At 36.6% G+C, this 18,849-nt stretch overlaps 1 protein-coding gene across 1 annotated transcript in view; it reads right to left on the reverse strand.

The window, feature by feature from the left end:
* The window catches only part of MAN1A1 (mannosidase alpha class 1A member 1), a 139,435-nt gene that overhangs the window by 70,288 nt on the left and 50,298 nt on the right, over window positions 1-18,849 (reverse strand). The window contains exon 4 of the mRNA XM_064707965.1: window positions 12,590-12,670. Within this exon, the coding sequence (XP_064564035.1) occupies window positions 12,590-12,670 (81 nt within the window). The remainder of the gene's footprint in view (window positions 1-12,589; window positions 12,671-18,849) is intronic.

Consider the following 18,849-nt stretch of genomic DNA (forward strand, 5'->3'; position numbering starts at 1 on the left):
CAAGCCATGATTTTAGGCACAGAATTATGGAGTTCCAGGCTTTACACAGTCTTGATTAAACACAAAAAGCCTAAGGAGTTAATTTGCATTACCCTAATGTCCTTTGCCAGAGACCCTATGCTCCTCTTCATGCATAGGCAATTCCACATTCCACTGCCCATTAGTTTGATGTGTTCATGGATACAAGCAGAATAAATTAAATTAAACTAAACAATACTGGTTTGGAGTGTCTCTTATATTCTTTAAACATATATAAAATATAATGAGTATTCAATGGAAATTAGTGTTGTATATTATGGCTACCCCATGTTTAAACAGTAAAGTGCTTCTCTTAATCCTTATACTAAGATTGAAGTCAACATAGGAATTTCCAGATTTTGTGATCACAGACACTGGAAAAAAGTAGAACGATCTCAAGTACAAAGACAGTGCCAACAGTCCCTCTGTTAGATCTACAGCGTGGATCACTTATGAATAAGCCACTGAATCACAAAACTCTCTCACTGAGTTTCTTCTAGCACCAGCAGCTACAGAATATTTCTATCTCACTTGTATATGGGACATAAATCAACTGTTTTAGCTGTTTCAGTCCTCAGGTTTCAGTGGATGCTCAGATTACAAATAAATTTGTTTTGGTCAATTTCATTAAAAACAATGGGATTGCGAATGTGCCATTTGGGTAAGCAAATTTACAAATTTAAATTTACAAATTTACAGCTTGGATTTGCAACCATGTGAACAGATGAGCCTGATCCCATGACAGGTGAGTTTGGAAGCACCAACTGTTGCATTGATGCATTATTTTTCAAGGGGAGGAACAGGTTAAAATTTAGCATACTCTGCAGGTTCCTTTCTCCACAACACCCCTGACACACCATCTAGATGGCTTTTTATATAAGTAATGTAACAATAAAAATTTTCCTCTATACAGCAGGACAAAAAGATGATGGTTTCCTAACTCAGTGCTTTCTTTCTTATTACTGAGATTTCTCTGTCAGACAATAATCATTGAATTGTCTGATGAATAATGGACAGGATCAAAATGAGCCTGAATAAACTGCTTGTATATTTTCCTTAAATTAAATATAAGAGATGTGAACTCTTGTAGTTCTTTGCATGTAAGCCAAACAGGAGGCTTCAAGAGAGAAGAACTGATTTAAGAAGCTCCTTTTATGTTGTAAGTTAAATCATCAGGCAGACTAATTCAATTCCTTTCTGTTTACTGTAAGACTATTTCTCTTACTGGACAAGTCATAAAACTAAATTGACTAAAATATAAGAATTTCCAATTCTTAAAGACTCAGAAACAAGTCCTCTGACTGAGCAGCAGGGCTGCCAGCACATCAAATTTATGAGCAATTCAATTGCTTCTAAGAATTTCTTGCAGTTAAAACTTTTTTACTTTTTTTGAGCTGAACCTCAAAACCATTCCTGTAATTAAACACCCATAAATTGTACTCTCTAAAGATTAACACTATTTTGAATGCAGAACATATTTGAAGGAAACAATGGTTGGAAGTATTAGTAAAGACTTCAAGTATGTGTATTAGCACGTGGACATTGCTTTCCATGCCCCCACTTGAAAAAAGAGGAAAAAAAAAAGGCATGACAACCATGTAAACTCTCTCCATTTTTAACAATGGCTCTCTCAATTTTTAACTACATGACTGTAATGCTTTATTTTATTCTTTAACCCAACACTACACATTGCCATTTCTAGAGAAAAGGCCTTTCAGGCTTCACTAAATTATTTCTATATTTAATAGCATGTAGATTAAAACATTAGAGTACCTTAAGTGCAATTTCAAGCAGAACTAGATAGAAAAAAAGTCTTCAAAGTATGATTTAGAAAAAGGGCATCTTAGTCACCAGCTTCACTCACTCATTAATTCTGTTACCAACTGTCACAGTCTATCAAGAAAAAAAATATGGCTGAGTAAGTCCTCCTCGTTATCTCAGTAAATCTTTACTTTTGACCTTGGGTCAGTTAATAATCATATTAACTTAAGACAGACCCTTCAAGGAAATTAGAAAAGCTGATGGCATTTAACACTGAACTAATTCTGCTCAGGCGTGCTGAGAACCACCACTGTGGTTTCCTGCAGCAGTGTGGCAATGATGGCCCAAAGCATTACACCAGTTGTAAATCTTGCCTGGAATCAGGAAGATTATTTATTCTTCCCACTAGAATATAAATGGAAATAAAAGCAGCTCCGGAAAGAAAAGGCTGAGCACAGACTGAAGCATGTTTGTAAGAGATACCCTGCAAGCAGCAAATGCTGATGAGAAGGTTTCAGTTATTCACTAGTTTTGCATGATAAAAGGAAAAAGATTGAAATTGTCTGTATACTATGAATAGTGTTTTTAAGAGCAAGTTGGGGAAAATAGCATCCTTTAAGAAAAATGGCATTCTAAGCTGCTGACTTTGTTCTGCAGCTGTTAGTTTGAAGAAAACAACAAAAAAAGAGTTTTTAAAGTACAATGGAAGGGAGTGAAATTCATAGCATATCCTTTTCCCATGATGATCCTTAGGATCTATTGGACTGTAAAATCATCTAGTCATGCTTGCAAAAATTAAGGACAACTTGGCCCCCAAGGGACAACAAAACTTTAAAGCAGTAACAGGACCGAACCAGCTCCCAAAAACAACTAGGATGGTTATTTTGCTTAGCCTGCAAAAGCAGATGATTGCCTAAAGACTGAGGGAAAGAAACAAACAGGACATGTCTAGTTCTTCAGATGAACGAGTTACAGAGTATTTTGGATAGTTCAATGGATTTGAAAAATCAGAAACAACAGAACTGGTCCTTTATGCCAGAAAGAAGACAGTTCTTTGTTAATTGAAGGTTGACTCCACTCCAGCAACTCTGCTGCTGGAGTGATCTTCCTTGTTTGCTTTAGAGTTATGTCAGTTTACATAAGACTTGGATGTTAAAACAAGCTCTTGAGCCTTCATGTAGCATAGGAGACAAGAGTCTCCTCATCCTGTACTGTTTTAATTAGCTACTATTTGAAGGAGTTCGTCAGGGTTGGGTGGGTTAATGTCAGCAATTAAAGGTGTTGAGTAAAGAATATCAGAGCTTAAAACATAAAACAAAATCCAAATTCTTCAGAATATTTTACCATCTCCCGACCTCTCTTGTATCTTTTGCTTTACTAGGAAATTAAACAGTCAGAGGGCTGACCAGCTAACACCTATGGGGGGTATAGAAACTTGTATACGAGGTGACAAAAGCCTTGCAATGTCAACAGTGAGCTAAGAAACTGAATCTGCTGTTTAACTACATCCTAAATTATTTTTTTTCTTGAGGAAACCAAGCAAGATTTTTCTGAGACACTGGCACTACATACCACTCCTCCTTTTCAGCTTTCAAATCTTCATGTTCATCCTCTTCTCAGTTTCTGGCTTAAGAAAAGTTTGCAGTTTGCCCAATTCTGTGCACTTAGCCCTGGGCAAAATGAACCCTTACATTTACTGATTGGAGGAAAACAAAAATTTGTTTTTCAAATGTTTCTTGACAGCTCTGTTTAGGGGCAATCACCTGCCAAAACCACAAACCCCATTGGCATCTATCGTGCTGGAAGTGACACAGGATTTTTAATGTGCACATCTTTTCCAAATTCCTTCTCAATCATTTGCACACAGGGTGCAAACACAGTCTGAGTATGGCAGAGGCAAGCTTTTGGCACGGATGATACAGCAACTGGACTCATTTATCAACCAAAACATTTACCAACATTATTCAACTGTTGCATTTTTACAAATGCAAACAAAGCATGTGGCTTCCTACAGTTTTTGAAAGGTGTGGGAGACAGCTCCCTACTCATCCTACAAATCTTTCAGATTTCTGTTGCCTGAAAATAAAAAAAAAGATCCTAAAAAAAAAAAAAAAAAAAAAAAAATCCACAGGACAATTAGCCCTTACCTTAAATTGATCCTAAGAGTTGGTGCTAACTTAAAGCAAACGAACCTTGTTTGTACCTGTCTCATGTTTGATCTGCTGAGCAAGATGTGCTGCAAGTGCAAAGGAGACTTTTAAAAGAATATCTCTTTCTCCTGCAGCAAGGATGCCATTATCTCTACCTATTGCTAGAGGTATGAAGAGCATGCAAGAGCAGCAATGATGTCTGTCTGTTTCTGATTTCAGGCATTCAATCTTCACAATGATCTTCAGTTAGCTTGAAGCAGCAGAATTGGTGGGGGGCACAAAGCGGTGTTTTGAAATGAATTTCTAATCTGATCCTTTAAAGAGCTAATTGGATAGGAAGCTTCCCAAATTGCATTATACATTTCTGTTCACTCAAATTTTATTTATAATATTAAGAATATGCCTACATATTTTTTACTAGATGTAATTTAAATTTTTGGAAAGAGATATGAAGATAGAAAGATTCTTTGCTAAAGTCAGCTTTGGGAATCTGATGGAATGTCTTCAGAGCTGCCAACAGAATCAAAAATGTGTTAATCTTCTACTGGATAGTTTATGCTTTAAGCCAATAAGAGAAGGATATTATCACCTACTTAACTCCCAACTTAATGAAAAATAACCTCAGACTCAGTTTACTGAGACAAAACACAAAGTGGAACCTCCCATACACTAGTTATACATTGTGAAATATTTAGATGAAGAAAAGAATAGTTACTCCACACACAGAGTATAATAATATTTTCATGTGTACTTTTTCTTTTGGTAAAAAAATCAGTACAATGATTCAATAACATCTATTATTATCACCTAATTGAACGTTTATACCACATCCACAGAGAGAATATACTTCCCAAATATTTCACATAGCTCAGAATTTAAGCAGCATAAATTCATGCTGATCTATTCCCACTGTCAGCACTGAGATTTTTTTTGGTTGCTTTCATTGGCAGAAAGAATTAAAATTCTTCACTGTACTATTATACATAAGCATTGTTATTTAGGTATGACTAGTGTATTTGCAACAATTTAAATGCTGCTTGCAAATGGCTCCACCAAACCCTGTATCTAACCATATGTTGTACATTTTCTATTAAATCTGCACAGCAACTCCACCACCTCCTCAGGCAGCATGTTTTTACCCTCCTTTTACTCTTCTTTATTATGCAATTGCATTTTGTGCTGCTAAGTGACAGAACTGGAAACTGAGATAAATAAAAGAGAGAAATATCTTGGAAACAACTTCTTTGCAGGTGCCTGGTGATTCTGGACAGGCTGCTAATAGCATGTAATTTCTTCTGTACAGTATATCAGCCCACATGCAAAGAATTCTTCTTTAGAGTCTATCTAGAGCTGCTGCTCAAAGGGAAAGCACTCACACTACTATTTCTGACAGACATTCTCTTTCCAACTGTTCTGTAGAACCAGAATGAAGAGAAACTGTAGGAGCAAGTTGAAAGCCAAATCCTCAGAAGAAACAAACAGCTCCCTCTCAGCTGCTTGAATTCTACTTAATAACATAGCTCATGAGCTTGTGTCAAATATACCAGCTGTTACAATCACAATCCAGTATTTCTGAGGTCTCATTATAATCCATTCTCCTTCCTAGCAATTTACCATCAGCCTACAGTCGTGTGGAGGTGAGCAGGGATTTTAGTTAAAATTAATGTAATGAGCAGTGAACTTTTTTCTTACTTCCAAAGTCAACATATGAATGCAAAAACATGTCAAATAGGTTTACCATGGAACAAAGCAAATATTTTTGTTGTTTGGAGAAAACTCCCCAACCAACACTTTTCTGCTAGGCAAATGGGAAACCACTAAAAGTGAAAAACATAAGTTATGTACAGGTTGGAATTCTAAACTGATATTTCTCAGATCAAAATCAGGGCTCTGATTCCTGGTTTCATAGCAGGCTTGGTTACAGCAGCTGCAGCAGGCTGTCACCACAGCTCCTCAGTCCCCTGCTGTGGGTATTCACACTGAGAGACAAACAAAATGATGGCAGACAAACAAAAGCAAAACATACCCACTGCTGGACTCCAGCAGACAGCAATTCACTGAATTAAGGCAAATTACCACTATTCCCACTTTATATTAGCCCAGTGGCCTGAGGGCCCTCATTCTGAGGCACAGAACCCTTTGGTGATGGCAGCTGATGCTGTGCCTGGTGGTGGTGCCTGATTGCAGCACAGGGGCAGAGTCTCCATCAGGTACTCAGACCCCAGAAGCAGTTCCCTGCCAATGTACACGTGGGCGGTATCAGCAACCCCACAGCAGAGTGGGAAGAGAAGTAAAACCTAGCAGCAGCATCTTAATTAAGTGCAAGACTGGAAATCCACAACTCTGTTACCATTCTTCCAATTTTCTTCAGAATTAAGTGTGGGGCAGCTTGAGCAGCACAGTGGCACAGAGCAGCTGGGCAAGTAGCACTGGGAGAGAGTGGACAGAAGTGCTAGGAATGAGAAAACTTTTGGAGTAAAGGGAACCTATTTGAGAGAGATGGGTTTCATCAACAGTGACAGCGTAATTGCACTGCAGGAGCTTAAGAGACACAAATAGAAGACTGAAGGGCAGTCTGCTTGCAATGGCAGAGCAGTCTACATAAAAGAAAATCTTAGGAGCCAATGTTATCTCCAGAATGTGAATCCATAGGGATTCTGCAGTTCATTTTGATGCAGGTAGCACAGAAAGTGAACAGCATTAGATTTATTAAAGGTGGAGAAGAGGCTGAAATAGTAATGGAGATTACAGACTGTGATTGTGGGAAACAGAGGAGATTTTAAATCCTTCTCTGTCCCTGAGTAGGATGTTAAATGCTACATCAGAGCTGATATAAACCTTGATTTTATACAGTGTAATGACAGCTTTCTGCAGAAATTCAGAGTCTATAGGAGAAAAAGTAGCTCTTAACTTAGTTTGACATATTACTGTCAACAGGGGTCACATGCCCCAATTCAACACATTCTTTTAAAAAAAGGTTCACTTTGGCAATGTTTGAGTTTAGAAAGAGAATCAAGATGACCAGCTGAAATGAATTTAGAAAGAAACAGCCATAAGGTTAAATTGCTTGGAGATGATTTGGAGAACAAAAGGTGAGGTTCAGAGTCCAAAAATTCTCAAATCAAAAGGTTCAGATGACTTTTACCTTCTTTTGGTTTGACTGTAAAGAAAGTCGCTAAAAGTAAAACCATATTGAGTCCAAGTAAGGAATAGAGAAACAGACAAGTTAAATGAGAACCCTTAAGTCAGGCTAAATGTAATTTTTGAAGAACAAGTATTTAAAGTTAAAAAAGAAAAAAAAGAGAAATATGATGCCTGCTAGAGAGCCAGGAGATAGCACGTCTGTTTAAAAGAACACAGTGCATGAACCAAAGCCTTGCTAAAAAGATAAACTTGCCCCTGTGTTTAGTCTTGAGGAGCATAGGCATGTCCCCATGCAAGAAGATTCTTCAAAGAATAAGCCTAATGGACTGTTGCAATATTGAGACTGGACTAGCAGATTTCTTGAGGTCACTTCCAAGTCGAATGGCTCCAGAAATCATTGAAATACCAAGTTAAAAAATCATAAATCTATAAAAATGAAAGTGAGCATAAAGATCATTTCAGAGCTCTACAGGAACTAAAACATGACACCACTGAAACACTGATGTATTGCTTAAAAGTGGCAGCAGATGGATGGTAGGTGGGAAACAGGACCCAAATCTGAAAACAGGGCTGTAGAAAGCTACAGGCAATTGAAGTCTTCTAGTCTGTACCACACAGGGAATTCTACAGCCAGTCTGTGGAGGTGACTAAGGAGGAGTTAAGTGGCATTCACAGAGAAGTGATCAAGCTGATGCAGTATGCCTGGAGTTTCAAACAGCATTAGAAATCAAGCTTCCAGGACATAAAAGGGAAAGTCCTCTTGTTAACTAGTGTCAAGTTAAGTGAGAGGAAGCAGGAGATAAAACACTGGGTCAGGGCTCACACTTGGTGAGCTCAGATCCCCAAGGCACATACACTGGAACTCAATCACAATTTGCAGAAAAGGCCAATACCTTTGTATAGGTGACAAAAACTTAATTCTCCTACCATTCAAGACTGCTAAATGATAGATTTTTTTTTTTTTTGTATTCATGGAATTTAAATATTCTCTCTGAAGAGACACCTCTACAAGAGAGGCAGAGACAGAGAGAATAGCTACAGCTAAATTCTGCAGAATGTCTCAGCCCTGTATGAAGTCAGCAATCTTCTGTGGTCAGCCTGGCAAAGGCACTTGGAGATCAATAGCATCTGCATCATTATTTCATGCCTGCTCCTTGTTAGCAAGATAGTTTGACAATCACTGAGGGATGGTGGTTTACAGTGAGCAATGATTAGGTCTGTCTGAAGTCAGACAGGAAGCCAACATCATCAAGTGAGGTTGAACAGTGGCACTGTAACTCCAGCTCTAAATGCGGATATAAACTAATTAAGTATGTCATGACTTTTTTCCCATTTTTTTAACCTCTAATTAATAGCTGGTAGAGAGTAACAGATGAGACTCCAAGTCCAACTTATCAAAGAACAGCTTGGATTTTTTCCTTTTTTTATTGTTTGGGAGTTTTTGGAGTTAATTTGTTTGTTCTGGTTTATTTTTGTTATTTCTTCCCCCTGATCAGAATTAATTAGTCTTCTTTCAAACAGGTTATCCTGCCACAGTAAAGAAAGTACAAATCGGTTACATTTCTGCTTCATGCCATGGAGAAGAATGGCAATATGAGCATATTATACAGGAAGAACAGCTGCTGCATCCAAAATATTTTAATTCTGGTGGAAAAAAAAAAAAGCTACTTATCCCATTCAGAAAACAGAAAAGCTTCAAAGGAATCTGGGAAATTACCAGCTGAATCTGAAACTCATGGACTTCTTATTCACTTCAGAGCATTTTGGATTAACTTTTTTGCTGCTCACACAAACAGCAAATTAAAAGTTCCTTTTGTTTCTGCCTATGCAATGTATTCCCTGACTGAGGAGCCAACCTTCAAGTAAAACAGTCCCCTTATTACTGAGTTTTAGCAGTGCCTTTTAGAGCCAGTTATGAGTAAATCAGAAGACCTAGAGAATGTACCAACCCCCCTGCACTAAGAGCAGGGCCATACATTTGGCATGACTTTCAGCACTAGTACCACAGCTATTCCCAGCAGTGAAAACTACAGTGCTCGCAAGTAATGTTTGTAATCTCAATGAATTCAAGAAAAATCTTAGTTGCTGTTAGAGGGTTCAGTGCTGTCCTCCAAAAGTTAACAAATTATCTCTGTATATGACTACATTTGGAAGTGTAAATACCTGGGTCTGCAGAACAGAGGATCTTGCTGCATGCAATACTCCTGACCCTTGGTATACCAGAATTTAACATCAAACTAGCAAGTACAGCAAGGCAGTTGTAAAACAAACTTCTCCCTTACACTTTATTTTTTGTTTTATAACAAAAAAAATACTTAAATGAGGAATCTTCCAAGATTCTAAGACATCTTTTGTACTTAATCAAGGTTTAATTTGAACAAAATGATCAAGAAAGTTTGAAAAAAAAAATCTCTCCCAGTCCTGTGGGATAAATCTACCATATTACAGTTTCCTAAAGATACTTTCATATAAACAAAAAAATTTTCAATACTAGCAGTGCTTTTAAGCAGCCAGGCTTATTTTTAATAATCCTTTACAGCAAGGGACTTATGGAAAAAATAACAAGAAAAGCATTCACATGCAGTATATTATTAGGGACTCAAAAGCCCAAAAGAAACAAAAAAAAAAAAAAAAAAAAACCAAAAAAAGAGAGCAGCATTTAAATAGTTAGTCAGCTTAAAATCAAGTTTTCTCATACTTGTAGCTATTTTACAAATGAAGTGGATATTTGACTGAAATTCATTTCGACTTGGGTTTAGACAGATACCACAGTGGAAAAAAAAAGCATATGAAATTTTTAGCACTTTAAGGTATTTAATATGAATTCTAGTAAGGTAGAAATTGTAGGAAACTAAACAGAAAGCATCTCATGGCTCCATTTGCAAGTGAGAAGCACATATAGTTATTAAGGGGTAAAGTATTCAATTTGTTCATTTTTAGAATGATTCACATTGGTGACTTTATCTAAATGAACTATTATGTGAGTAGGATGTTTTAGGAACTACTCAGTATGATAGCATATTCTTTAATTGTGATTAGTTAGACTTACAAATGATTATGGAACATACAATGTGTTGAAGCTTTGGATCATTACCCATGGAAATGTAATTCAGAAGCACAAACAATAATTATTTCCATCACTCCTTCTACCGAAACATAGCTTTCTTTAATTAGAATACTGGTAAGTGAGCACAGCAAATATAAGATTTTTTAATAGTTAATCTGATAAAGAATTAATTGAGCTTTTAACTGAAGAAGTTTAATCCTTCAATCAGTGTGCATACAGATTGTGGTAACTTTTTAGGAACACCCACTAATGTAATGGACCAACAGATTACTAAAGATATATTTTCTATGGTGGCAGCCAGCCTCTGGGGCCCTCAGGCCTTTCCACACCTCTCAGCAGCAGCAGGGAAGAAGAAACTCTCATAATACAGGAGAACCTCACCCTGATGCATCCCATTCTTTACATTGGCAGAGGTTGGCTATTGCCACAGCATCTTGGGATTTGGGAGACAAATCATGAAGTTTTCCCAAATCTGATGAAGGCAGAGCATGCTGAATTGCACTCTCTAAGCCACCAGAACAACTGTTTAGGGACATCATTCTGTCTTGGAGAGCAGATATCTAAAAGAGAGTGTGAGAATCAGTGGAGCGCAGGGACGATGCCCTTCCTGACCCTGCAAGAGCTTGGCATCCTCCTTAATAATACACCTCCTCTCTGTATGTAAGAGGCAATTTTACTTTCATTACTGAGTCCATCAGTTTTAGAATGGGCACTAGCATCCTTTATCACTGACGTTCCACTGTAAAGAGTTCCATTTAGTTATCTGCTGTGTGAAACACTTTCTTTTGCTTCAGATGTCTCCTCATTTCATTTGTGCAAGAGTTTTACAGGAACATGAGTGCTGCCTTCAATCTAGCTGGAGAGGGGGTGGTAAAACTGCCTCTCTGAGGATGAAGGAATGGTTGAGAAGCAATGACTTGGTGCTATTTAGGAGAAACTATACACGCTGATTGAAAGTGAGACTGCATACTAACAGACACAGGACATAAACCATCAACATACATATGAAATCACCTGCACTGATGACAAAGGATTAAGGCATTTCTTGGCAGACAAACTGCCACTTGATGTAAAGGCCCATGAGCATTCATCTACCAGCTCATCGGCCAAGAAATGAGCTTCTGTCAGGACTGGTTAATTAAAGTGTACCAATAGGTTATGCTAGAAAAGCCCACACCTGTTTCCCAAGTAAATCTCCAGTGAAAAGAGAAGAAACATAAGTGAAATAATATCTAGCAAAGATCCAGACACCAGCTCCCAAGCACATCTCAATTTTTTTCATTACTGTTAAGTGTCTGACTGCATTTTTTTCTCCTGCAAAATTACAAGACTATTCAAATAATAAAACCTGCGCATTTTAAGACAGGAATGTATTTTCCATACCATCTACACTCAGCACAGGTCCACGTGATATAAGCAGGTAAGTCTAGTTAAGACATAAAAGTGTCAGAGAAACACTGTCTCCTTATAACTGCTTTGTCAGGCACATGACCCAGCAGTACCTGCTAAAACAGCTTTAACATAATGATAAATTTTAACAAAAAATAATCATGCACAGCCATAGAGTTAAAGTAATTTAAAGTGACAGGTTCAACTAGTATTTGGGAAATTTACTCATGAAAAAAAAATTAATTCCTTGGATTTGTGGAGTTTCCACTAGTAATTGCTTTGGATTTAAGGAATGATAAATTCAACTTATGTTTAAAGAGTACTAACTTGTGTAATCCTGCAACAAAATACGACTATAATCCAGAGACAGAAACAAGAATTTAAACTAGTAAGATTAAAGAGTTTTCAACTGCCAAGCTAAAATTTGAAAATATACGTGTCATTTAAAATGAGACTCTTATGGCCTTCTCCAAAAATATTATACAAGTAATTGCATTTAGACAAAGCTCTAAGATGAAATTACATCTTCATTCTCTCCAGAAACCATGACAGGTAATAGAGATTAACAGGTTATTAATGCTTTAGAGACATTCACATGTATAGGTTTATAGCAGCCTTTTCTTTCTTAACATGTCCTCTCCATGTGAGTTGAAGGCTCAGGTTCAGGTAGGCAAACAGAAAGTAAGAGTTTAAACAAGTTCAAGGGTACACTTGAAACCCATCTGGGAAGCAGGAAGGTGATGTACCAAACCTACCAGTACCACACAGTAGGAACTCCACAATGACACACTCTAGCATGAAGTCCAGAAGATGTACTGGGTGTGATTCCCACTCAAGAAAAAAACTGAAATATCACCAAACACTTAAATGAAGCAATAGCTTTAGGACTTAAGGAAAGCAGCAGCAATAGAAGCAAGAAGATTCATTGGTCTCCATTGTACAAGCCATTTTTAAAGTTTTAAACAATGGATAAATGAAATTATTTAATTGGATAAAAAAATTACTAAAATTAAATTTAATGACTTATCTAGATGATGATATATCAGATAAACCATCTTACTTCTTCTCCTGAAAGATAGTAAGCTGAAAGCAGTCCACCGACGAAACGAATGTTGACTTCAAATACGGAAATTTCAGCATTCTGTTGAAATAAACATAAATTTATTTCTATAGAGGTTTATTTTTACATATATATATATATATATATATATACATACACACACATACAGGTTTTAAGGCACAACAGCTGTAAATAGCAAAACACAGAAGATGTAGGGAAGGCCAACACAAGAATTTAAAGCATTTCTTTCTCTTCCTCACTTTGACAAAATATCCTCATCCTGCTCAACTTTTCACCTCTTCTGTTGGGCTATAAGGCTTTCCCTAAATCCACATATCTAAGTACTTATCATTCCTTGCAAATGATTCAGCATTTGCTCAAAAGGTGCTCTTGGATCTCATGTCCCACACTATCTCCCCTCACTCCATCTCAGACAGATCAGTATTGATCAAAATGTCCCATCAAGTGCTTTCCTACTTCAGTCTAAATGCTGCTCACCACAAACAAGAAGGTAACACTAGAATGAGTTAATTACGTGCTCATAAAAAACAAATGTAATCATTGTGTGTATTAACAAGGAAGATTATTCCCTACTACAGTGACAGCCCTTTCCAAGCTGGTGTGGATGAATCTTTTATCAATGACAAAGACTTGGTCCAGCTAGTATCTACCTCAAAACTTAAAGTACACTCTTTCCCTGCCTTTTGAAATTGAAATTCAAGCATAAATGAGGAATCTGAGTCTCACATACTTTTGTTCTTTATTAAGGCAATTCCAATTTTACCCCAACACTCACCGAGGCATTCAGCTAAAAAGTTGGTCTAGTGAAGTTTCTTAATTTTTGCCTTTTTAATGTAATAATACTTTTTTAATTTCTGTGTTTCTACAGATAAAGGTACCCAACAGCATCCCAAAATTTTGGGCACATAAAAAAAAGCATTTGACTTTCACATGTTCTGGGTTGCTCTTGCTTCTACTGAGTCACTTTTCCATTTTCTGTTTGCAAACATACAGTATAGCTATATTTTATATAAATCAATGCATGGTGGAGCTGATGGATTTTCTTCTGAAAGGCTTGCAGGCTTTTTTCATTTAGCTAGGTTTTGTGCTTTTCCAGTTTAAGCATTCAGATGTCAGTTTGCGTAGGAGGGAAGAAGTTGCTCCCTATTTTTTATGGATTTTGAATTGCAGCAAACTGCCTTTACAGAAAAAAACAAACAAACAAACCAACACTGGGCTACTTAACAGAAATATTACTTCATGCTTTTCAGTTTCCAAGGTGCTCTGATTAAGAAAAGATATCTATCACATTGCAGAGTTGGTGAGTTTCTTGTAAACTGTAAAGGTACAGGCTTCAAAACACACTCTCAGGCTTGCTACAATGCTTGTTGGTTCACACTCAGGAATTTAACTTTTCTCCTCTAAAATGTATTCGGCACTTCCCTCTCCCCAAAAAAGGAGGATATAATTTCATTCAGAATGACTCTGTTTAATACATAATTAATATAGTATGTGTGTGCCTGTATAATACATCTTTTAATACACAGGAACACAATTCAAAGGGGCTGACAAAGTAAAGCCATCACACACGTCTGACTCTTGAAAACTCAGACTGGCATCATGGCTTAAGACTGCAAAATTATCTTGCTGTCTTGCAGTGTTCAGAACATAACACTCTTACAAGTTTATTTTGAGTCATCTAGAAATCTGCAGTTTCTCCTCTGTCAGTGCTCTCCTCCACTGCTCCTCTCCTATTCTTTCTAAGATAAACAACAAAGTTTAATTTCTGCAGCTTAATTTCTGTTTCCAAAATGCCTTTTTTTTTCAAAATCTGTTATTTCTCTTTCCAAGTGTTCAGTCATTGTCTCACTGAATGCAGCAATAAGGCAAATGGAAACAGGTACTCATCTCAACTTCAACATTCTTCTGAAGGCTTTTTTATTATGCCATGATGCACATTAAACCTGGGGAGGGGGATATAAAAACATTTAAATTCTCTAGAAATCTGAACTAACTAGATGATGCATCTGTTCACCTGCTAATCAGGCTGCCTGTGTAGGAACTACAGTACATGTACTTTAAATACAGAAGTCTACCTTAAAATCCAACATATAATACAGCTAGTAGGTAACTGATTTGACTAAAGAAAGGCTGATCTGATCTGGTCTGATTGAAGAAAGGATGATCAAATGAGTGAAAGGGGTGTCTTCTCTTCTGTGGAGACTGAGCTAGCTGAAACTCCTATGAATAGCATGAGAATATGAATTTGTGAACCTTCTTCAGAAGTTCAGGTTCTTTCCATTTCAATCCTGAGCCTTAGCACATGTCAAGTATCTTTCTTTGATGTGGGAAGGTTGAAGCTGTAAAGAGGTAGGTGTCAGATGAGGAAATGAGTTAATCAGATATCCCAGACACTTGTGTTTCCTTTGAGAACTGAATTAAATCACTTTTTGATTTTCAATTGCTTGAAGTAAATTGAGTGGTGTATGACCTGAATATTTTGTCTCCAGAACTTTACATTTTGCCGTTCTGGATTTAAATATGACCACTTAACTCACAAAACCATTGCTATCTTTCAAGGAGTGCAAAGGCCCTTTAAGGAAGTCTCAGTATGTGTGCACTGACATATGCTTCTGGAAATCAGCTACAGACAAGAGACTACTTGGAAATAATTTGAATAAAAGGTTTTACTGTTGTGCCACAAAGATGAATTGCATTGTAATACTGAATATGTGTTGAAGGGGTGATCTTTCAGGACATTTCTTGAAGGCAACCATTATTCTAATGTCATCAGATTCCCAATAGGTCACTTGAACCTCTGAACCTTGATTTGAAATACTTGCCTCTTACCAAAATCTTTATTCAACCCACTGAAGCAGACGAACACTGAAACAGTAATTTCATTAATGGTAGATCTGAAATCTGTATGCCTGATAGTTACTCTTAAACTCATTGTACCAGGTTAATATTATTCTTAGCACACAAATAACTGTAAGTGGCAAAACAATTAAAGTTTTATAATTTCACATCAAGAAAACATGTCTACATATTTTTGTGAAGGAAAGTTTGTGTGAAGAACTAATCTGTTAAGAAAAATGAACTTGTCCTAAAAGTAGAAAATTTCTGCTACACCAAATTTACCCTTCTTCCTGGTTTGATTTTTAAAATTTTTGTATGATATGACACATTGAAAATGCCACACCATGATCATTACTCTCTTTTCATATATTTAATCATCCACATACAGATTGCACAAGTAAGTCTGTATATTTCTACTCAGCAGTCAAATTCTAAATAAGCATTTAACAGTACCAGAATATATCAGAAAAACTTTCATCTGAACTTCACCAAATTTCTACTTCACCATCTGTAGAAGTGAGAATTATTTTTTATTTTAAATTTAGTCTTCTCCTTCAAACAGTTATTGTATCACCTACAAAGCAAGTCTGAGAAGTGGTTGAATTAATTCTATTACCTCTAATGGAAATTCTGTAAGGCGAAGTGTCTGGACATGTATATTTCAAGATGACTAAGATGTTCCCTTTTTAAGGTACCAAGTGCAAAAGACAGCTCTGAACAATTGGATAAATATAATTTCCAGTTTTATGGACTTTACATTAGTAACCCATATAGACTGGGCTCTGTATGAGAATATCTGAAACACCTTTGTTAGTACACATCTTATCTATGCTAACATCTAAACATCAGTTTGATCTGATATTTGCAGGCCTCACTTTTAGAAAGGATTCTGAAAGTCTGTGGGTGCTTGAAAAAGAGTTACATGTATTGGGAATAACATGTTTTTGTTTTAATTCCAGGGCTTTTATGTTAATTGCTGAATGTGAGTAATGTGGTCTTTCATCTTATATTTATTCAGTAATTTATGATTCACTAGTTGAACCATAAATTGAATAGTCCAACTACTATACAACATCCAGAGAAACTGTGACTTCTGATCAGTGTACTTGAAAAAAATAGAAAACAAAAGCAATGTATGAATCCAATATGTGGTGTGAGAGCGAAGCTGTGACGAGTTTCAGGAATGTCATCTGGTTTCCTTGATTAATTTCTAAAGATGAAGTAATTTTGATATAGACATACAACTTCCTTCACATTGCTGGCTAGACACATAACATCAAAGTTATGTTAAAATTGCTTTTTAAGTAGAAGAAAACCCATAGCTCAGAAACACTCAAGATGCTGAGGAAAATTAGAGCTATAACTAGGAAACCTATTATACTAACTCCTTTTAAAGAAAGGGAGAGTGACAATGCCTTAGCAAGACATATCTTCAAAAAGCAACAAATATAACCAAACAAGGAGGGGGCAGGCAGAATAAAGTGCCAAGACTTATATTGGTTAGCCTGTGTTACTCTGCATTTCTATTTTATTTGCAAATCTATGACAGGACCAATTTGATCTCAGCTGTGTCTCACCACTCAACTTCCCTCACCCTTCCACAAACCAGAGGATTAAGACTACAACTGGTAAACTACTGAGGCTTCAAACAGCTGCTATATTGAATTTAATATTGAAACATTGTTCAGACAACAAACCACTGTCAACTGGGCTCTCCTGAAGGCCTTTTCCCATTGAACTCCTCCAACTTCCCAAAAATCAGTATTCATATTTTTCTGGATCATTTCCTAATGCATCTCATTCCTGATAGTCTTCCTCTCCACAATTCACAGACCAAGGCCAAAACGATTTCCATCAGTATTTTATCATGGGAAGTCATCCTCCCTTATAAACACAACATTTGAAACACAACACTATTTTATTTGTCCACCTGGCACTTACCAGCAGCACTGGTTACAAGTTCTGCCATTCAAAATACATCTGGAGAAAATACTGTGCGATGAATGTATTCCCAATGAACAAATCACCTTAATTTACATTTGATAAAGAGCTTACTCTCTTAGTTTTTATATAGATAACAAAAAATAATGCCACAAGTCCTAACATATAATTTATTTCAGTCTTCTCTATTGCAAAGGTTCCTTCCAAAACTTTCTTTCCTTTGGTTCTCCTGTTCTGTACACAAGAGTGTACAGAACTTCAGCCACCTCATCTGCATTTCCATCTATTGCTCCTGTGTAGAAGGAATATAGCAACTCCCCCCCACACACACCATGGCAAGCAGCCCATACCCTGCAGTTTAACAAGCTGTGCAAGAGAACACCAGGGAGCCTGTACTGAACAATGCTGAATAATGTATATAATTCTAGACTAAAAAGTGGACACAAAGGGCCCACATTTCCTGTGAAATGAGATGAACTTGTAATTATTTTTACTATTAAATAATATTATTCCCCTGTTGAAGCACAAAGGTTGAGAACAGCAACAAATCCTAGCATTTTCAAGCAGCCCAGGAATTACGATAGTCACAAATAGTACTACAATAGCTCACTTTCAACTATTGCAATTAAACAAGATTTTAGTTACCTGCAATTGTGGGGGAAAAAAATTTCATTCATATTCCACAAATGAAGGTTACTGGCAGCTTGCTAAAATATTCAGTTCCCAAAGACATGGGAAATAATCTTAGCAACCTTTTTATCACAAGTGTCAAAGCCTGGTTATTGCATAACATATTATTTAACCTTGCTGAAGTCCCTGCATGGCAAACTGCAGGCACAAAAATAAAGTGCTACTGAAGGCATTAATAAACTCTAGCAGCAAAAGAACTGTGTTTAGTAATGAATTTGCAGGGTCTCGTTTTAGCCCATCAAAATTGGTTCTTACACATAATTAAAACAAAATCAAGTCACTTTGAAGTCTGGCATTTAGAGTGTACTAATAAGTTATGTGGCAAACTAGTAATCAAATAGTCCCACAATCTAAAGAACCATTTTCACCTGCTGGCTTTCTTAAGATTTCTCTCTGACCCATGACAATTTTTTTTTCAAATTGGAAAGCTGTTTCAAATAGTTGTATTAGGAAAATTTCTGATTTTCTCACTTGAGGAGGAAAAATACCAAGAATAAAGAGCCAAAAACCTATAATGTTCCAAGTTAGAACATTAGGTTGTGGATTGTTAAATAGAAGTTAATCATAATACCTACAGTTTGAAAATAGTAAGATTTGGGTTTGTAAATGCTGAAATTTGAAATAAGCAAACGGAAGTCTGGAAGTCTGTACTGTTACTGACTGCCACACCACAGATACAGCTGAGTCAATGATAAATGCTGGAAGCCTTATTTATGCAAATAATATTTGCTATTCTGGGATCTTGAAAATAGGGTATGCTACTCTATACA

Source organism: Zonotrichia leucophrys, chromosome 3, assembly GCF_028769735.1.
Source record: "Zonotrichia leucophrys gambelii isolate GWCS_2022_RI chromosome 3, RI_Zleu_2.0, whole genome shotgun sequence".
NCBI classification, from domain to species: Eukaryota; Metazoa; Chordata; class Aves; order Passeriformes; family Passerellidae; genus Zonotrichia; species Zonotrichia leucophrys.